At 37.9% G+C, this 4,965-nt stretch overlaps 1 protein-coding gene across 1 annotated transcript in view; it reads right to left on the bottom strand.

Annotated features, from left to right (window-relative positions):
• Nucleotides 1-1,834: 1,834 nt before the first annotated feature.
• LOC120059601 (histone-lysine N-methyltransferase 2D-like) overlaps nucleotides 1,835-4,965 on the bottom strand; it is a 44,961-nt gene continuing 41,830 nt past the window's right edge. The window contains exons 48-50 of the mRNA XM_039008731.1: nucleotides 4,304-4,377; nucleotides 4,121-4,229; nucleotides 1,835-3,868 (exon numbers count right to left, since the gene is read on the bottom strand). Coding sequence (XP_038864659.1) covers nucleotides 3,776-3,868; nucleotides 4,121-4,229; nucleotides 4,304-4,377 — 276 coding nt within the window. The 3' untranslated portion in view covers nucleotides 1,835-3,775. The remainder of the gene's footprint in view (nucleotides 3,869-4,120; nucleotides 4,230-4,303; nucleotides 4,378-4,965) is intronic.

Genomic DNA, 4,965 nt, shown 5'->3' with positions numbered 1-4,965 from the left:
TGGGGGTGTAGTCATTTTTCAGCAACATCTTCAGTGGTACTTTCAGTTTCTCTGAGATGCAGAACTCAAAGGAAAGTAGAGCAAAACACTGTCCTTTCTTGAGTTGTAGCCATCTATTTTCCCTTTTATTGGCACTGGAATAGTTAACTATCTCCCCATATTTATTTTCAGAATTTGTTTTAATTTTGATCGAACAAGGCAAGAATAGGTTGGATGTGCATTATATAATGGTTATTAGGCTAACACTTGGAACTAGGCTCTCTGAAACAGGACATGTTCTGATATTCCCTTGTTCTGCCCCTAAGCAAGGCAATTAACCCACTGTTCCCTGAGCGCCGAAGACGATGTCAATTATGGCAGACGCCGGCACCTCTGATTCAGTGGGGTTGGGTTAAATGTGGTAGACACATTTCAGTTGAACTGACTAGGTATCCCCCTTTCCCTTGTTCTGCATGCTGTCTCAACATTGGTACCTCCATCTTTTCAGAGGTAAAGATGCATTCTATTTGTTTTTCATTTTGATATAGGGTGTGTATACCAATAAATGTATGTTGCTGGTACTATAATATTGGAAAGGATTATACCACTGATTTAAGTACTTTGGGGTCAATCCTGGTATTTCATGAGCTTTGAGGAACAAATGGTTGTCAATAGAACCTAATATCATATTCCTGTCCATATTTTGGTCTGTCATGGGAATTAGTTTTATCAAACATCCTGTTCATACTGTATACACCTTCAATATTTCAAAAACCAATCTTTTCCAGAATAGTTTGTAGGTGATAGTTTTAATTTGAGTCAATGTCACTTAGATTTAGCCTACTTTAACTTCAGAACCAATTTTAAGTTGCATTTGTTTTATAAAAAATAAAGATCCAAGATTATATTTCAAATGCATTTTATTTTCCTTTACAAGAAAAAAAAAAAGCAGAGAAAGAAATGGGGAAAGCTGTATTGAAAGAGATGCAACCTCTGCCGTCGTCCAAAAAAAATTACAGTCATACAAAACATGCCACAAACTTCTTTTGTTAATATTCCCTAAAAGCGCTGCTGTAACAAACATTTTTTAAAAGGTTAGGTAAAAAACATTTTTTTGCAATCTTTATTTAAATCATAAGATATTCAAGAAATTATTTAGGCTGAAATCCAGTGAGCGGCAAAATGTCTCATGGTCTTTCCTTGAAATATAAACATACCAAGAAAAAAATAGCAATCACTGCCTCATACAACTTTTAGAGAATTACTCCATTAATTTACTATTGAGAGTGCAATTCATTCTCAGGTACGGAAGTACGGGGTTCACTTTGAATATTTAGTCATGACATACAGGCCGAGTAGCAGTTTTCACAAGATATACAAACACATTCACTTCTATAGGGAAGATAAAAATAAAACACCAATCATATTTAATAACTAATATCTCAGTCAAGGAAGAGTTTAAGATTTTCCATTTAATTTTAAATCCAATGAATAGATAGGTTTTGGTAAAACGACAAGCAGTAGCATAAATAAAAATTAAATGCACCATTGTACTCCTTTAACACAGGAAGTGATTTCTCATGTAATAACAACTTTCCATAATGGATCAACTTTCTGGACCCCGTGGCTTCTCGTCCATGTCATTGGAGAAGACCAGCCGTGTCCACATACCTATTTTAAGAAACTGACATCTTATAGCAAAAAACGCTAATAGAAAAACAGGTAAATGCAAAAACACTGGTTCATATACATAGATATTACATAGTTCGCTATTTATATATATATATATATATATATACACACACACACACACACACACAGCTTAATCTCTCATAAAATGATATCCAGTGGTAGATTTTTTAAATCAACTTTATTTCTCTACAATTTTAGATTTTTATTGATTAAAAAGGGGTTGATAGTTTGTTGCCCCCTATAGTATATAATATACAGTTTGTACACTTTTGCATTTTTCTTACGTGAGGTCAAGGTAGAAGAGTACAAGTAGAAGGGAGACGTCGTCATGGAGACTTCAGAACCCCCACACACTTTCTTTAAAGATTTATTTACTTTCATAAAAAAAGAATGCCCTTTTTTTTTTTTTAAACAAGTCTTCCCCTGCCATTTCTTCAAGCCTCCAGTATAGAACACCGTACTACCACTAGAAAACCACAATACAGGGACCTTTATAAATACACCTAGCTGTGGTGTGGTTAGACAGGCAGGGCCAGGCAGAGAAAGACCCACTACAGTAAAGTTTACAACAGTCCACTACATGATAAAGAGAGGAAGAGGCTAGATTCATGATTGATGTCATTCGAGAAAAGAAAAGATCAAAATGCAGATGGGATTTGAAGGACTAAAAGGTGAAAAACAAATGGGATATTAATCTTGCATCATTACCAGCAAGCTTTCTGCTTAATGTGTGACTTAAAGGCATTAAGCAGCAAGCGTACATTACATTTCCTTCACTCATTAGTTGGACTTGATCGTCTTGCCAAAGACTTGTTCAATTAGCGGTGTGATCCTGCTTCACTTTACATACTGAAGCTGTGTAAGCAACAATCATTCACACCTATCTCTCCCTCTCAGTCCTCAGCAACACATGGGTGACTGTTATTGTGTCAATTCCAACACGCAGAGAATGGAAAAACAATAAAAGTCGATACATATGATCAGGAGTCATTTAAAGACACCTGTTAAGCTTGTGATTGATATTAATGCGATGGCTTAACCAATAAACGATCATATAATTCCTTCTGTCTGTATACATCATTAATTAATAATAGGATTGTTGGCTCATTATTGTAAAATGATCATCAGCATAGAACAGAGAACAAACCTGCTGTTAGTTAAAGTTTCCCTGCTTGTCCGAGAAGGCTATATACTATTAGCCTAATGAAAACAACATTCTCTCCCCCCTCCACAAGTAGCAGTTAACAGTATTTATACAAAGTAAGCAGTCACTTCCCACTAGATTAATGAGGTAGACTGAGGGTCCAACTAACCCACCTTTAGTCAGTCAGAACAATAATAAAACACCTGTCTTTCTGTCTGGTGCCTCTGGAGCCACAGGTCAACTTTTATAGTATCTGACATCTTTCTCTTCTGCCTCTCAACAATACATAGTTCTTCTCTACTCAGAGCCACTGTCTTCAGGATTGTCTAGCTAGCCAATAATATCCACGTTGGGAAGTCAATCTTCACCAATGACGATGGGAACTTGTATTTTCCTTGGGGGTAGGAAGGGGGGTGTGCAGGAGGAGGATAGGTCTGCCTTTAAAAACAAAATGCATTAGTTATTTCTTAGTACTTAAAATGTCTTCTTTCTTCAAAGCTCAAGGTAAGGTCTGCCCTAAGAGTATTGATATCACATAGAATCTGAACATTTGGTAGATGTGGAGAGGATTGTATTCCATCCATAGTTACTGAAGTGGGAGCAGTAGGTAGAGGAAAGAGTTGCTTTTGGCAGAGGACACAGTTCATCCACAAAAAGACTGTCCCATCATTCGGTTGGATGTCAATAGAGGTGGTTTGTTTGCTTTTATATCCATAATGCTCTTCAAACCTTTGGCTACAGGTGTGAATGCAAACGTCTGAGTCTTTTATTGTTTTGGAGGTCAGTTTCCCTCCTCGTTCGTCAGCTTATGAACAGCTTACGAACAGCTTATGAACTGGGTAGTAGTAGTAGTAGTAATATTCTAAAGGCTTTGGCGCAGTAGTGTTCTGGCACCCGGGAGAAAGGAGGAACTCTCTCATTCCATCCATATTTTTTTCCTCTCCATTTCTCCCAGTTAGTTTAGTTCATCCACTTTCGGCAATTCCAGGCTCCGCAGTGGCAAGGGATCTTGTGCTGATCGTCCTCAAAGTCAAACTGATAGTCGTACGTCAGCTAAGAGAAGAAACAGAGAAGGTCAATAACAACACTGCTGTAACATGTATTCATAAAACCTGGTTTAGTTGTCCAAACATGCTTTACAGTAACACAATCAAGACCCCCTAAAGAGCCAGTTAAGATTTAAACGACTTTAAATCAGTGAAGGAAACTGTATATTATGTACACAGTGGTACAAAAACGGTATACTGCGTATGTACAAAAACTATAAATGGACATGCAGATGGTGCCCAGGGCTCTGTGTCTCACCTCTTCTCCCTTGGGAATCCTGCGACTGGAGATGATGATGATCTTGTCCTCTTTGTCAAACGTCACCACCTCGGCAACACAGTTGGGCGCACAGGAGTGGTTGACATAGCTGAAGAGGAAAACAGAGAGTGAGACAGGGACAAACAAGCATAATATGAAAGAGAAAATAGACCCAACACTTACCGAGCAGGGCCGCCGGTCAGAGTGGCATCGATCACATGCTCGTTGTTGGTGCGGAACATGTAGATCCCACGGTTCTAGAAGAAAAGAAGCAGGAAGAGAGGTCATATAAACGTTTCCGATCCACTGATACCTTATGGACAAAGATATTACAACCTTTGTCTTTTCACCCTCTTATTAAGTTTGTGTGTAAAATCAATAAACAATTGATCACAGCTAACGGGGATCCAAATATACTAAGAAAACAAAGACTATTGTCTGCTACTACTAGTCGACTACTACCTAGACTACTACTACTAGTCAACTACCTAGACTACTACTACTAGTCAACTACTACTACTAGTCTACTACTACTAGTCAACTACTACTACTAGTCAACTACCTAGACTACTACTACTAGTCAACTACCTAGACTACTACTACTAGTCAACTACCTAGACTACTACTACTAGTCAACTACCTAGACTTCTACTACTAGTCAACTACCTAGACTTCTACTACTAGTCAACTACCTAGACTTCTACTAGTCAACTACCTAGACTTCTACTAGTCAACTACCTAGACTACTACTAGTCAACTACCTAGACTACTACTAGTCAACTACCTAGACTACTACTAGTCAACTACCTAGACTACTACTAGTCAACTACCTAGACTACTACTAG

Source organism: Salvelinus namaycush, chromosome 14 (assembly GCF_016432855.1).
Source record: "Salvelinus namaycush isolate Seneca chromosome 14, SaNama_1.0, whole genome shotgun sequence".
Classification (NCBI taxonomy): domain Eukaryota; kingdom Metazoa; phylum Chordata; class Actinopteri; order Salmoniformes; family Salmonidae; genus Salvelinus; species Salvelinus namaycush.
The sequence above is the reverse complement of the archived record's forward strand: the minus strand, read 5'-3'. Positions and strand labels throughout refer to the sequence as shown.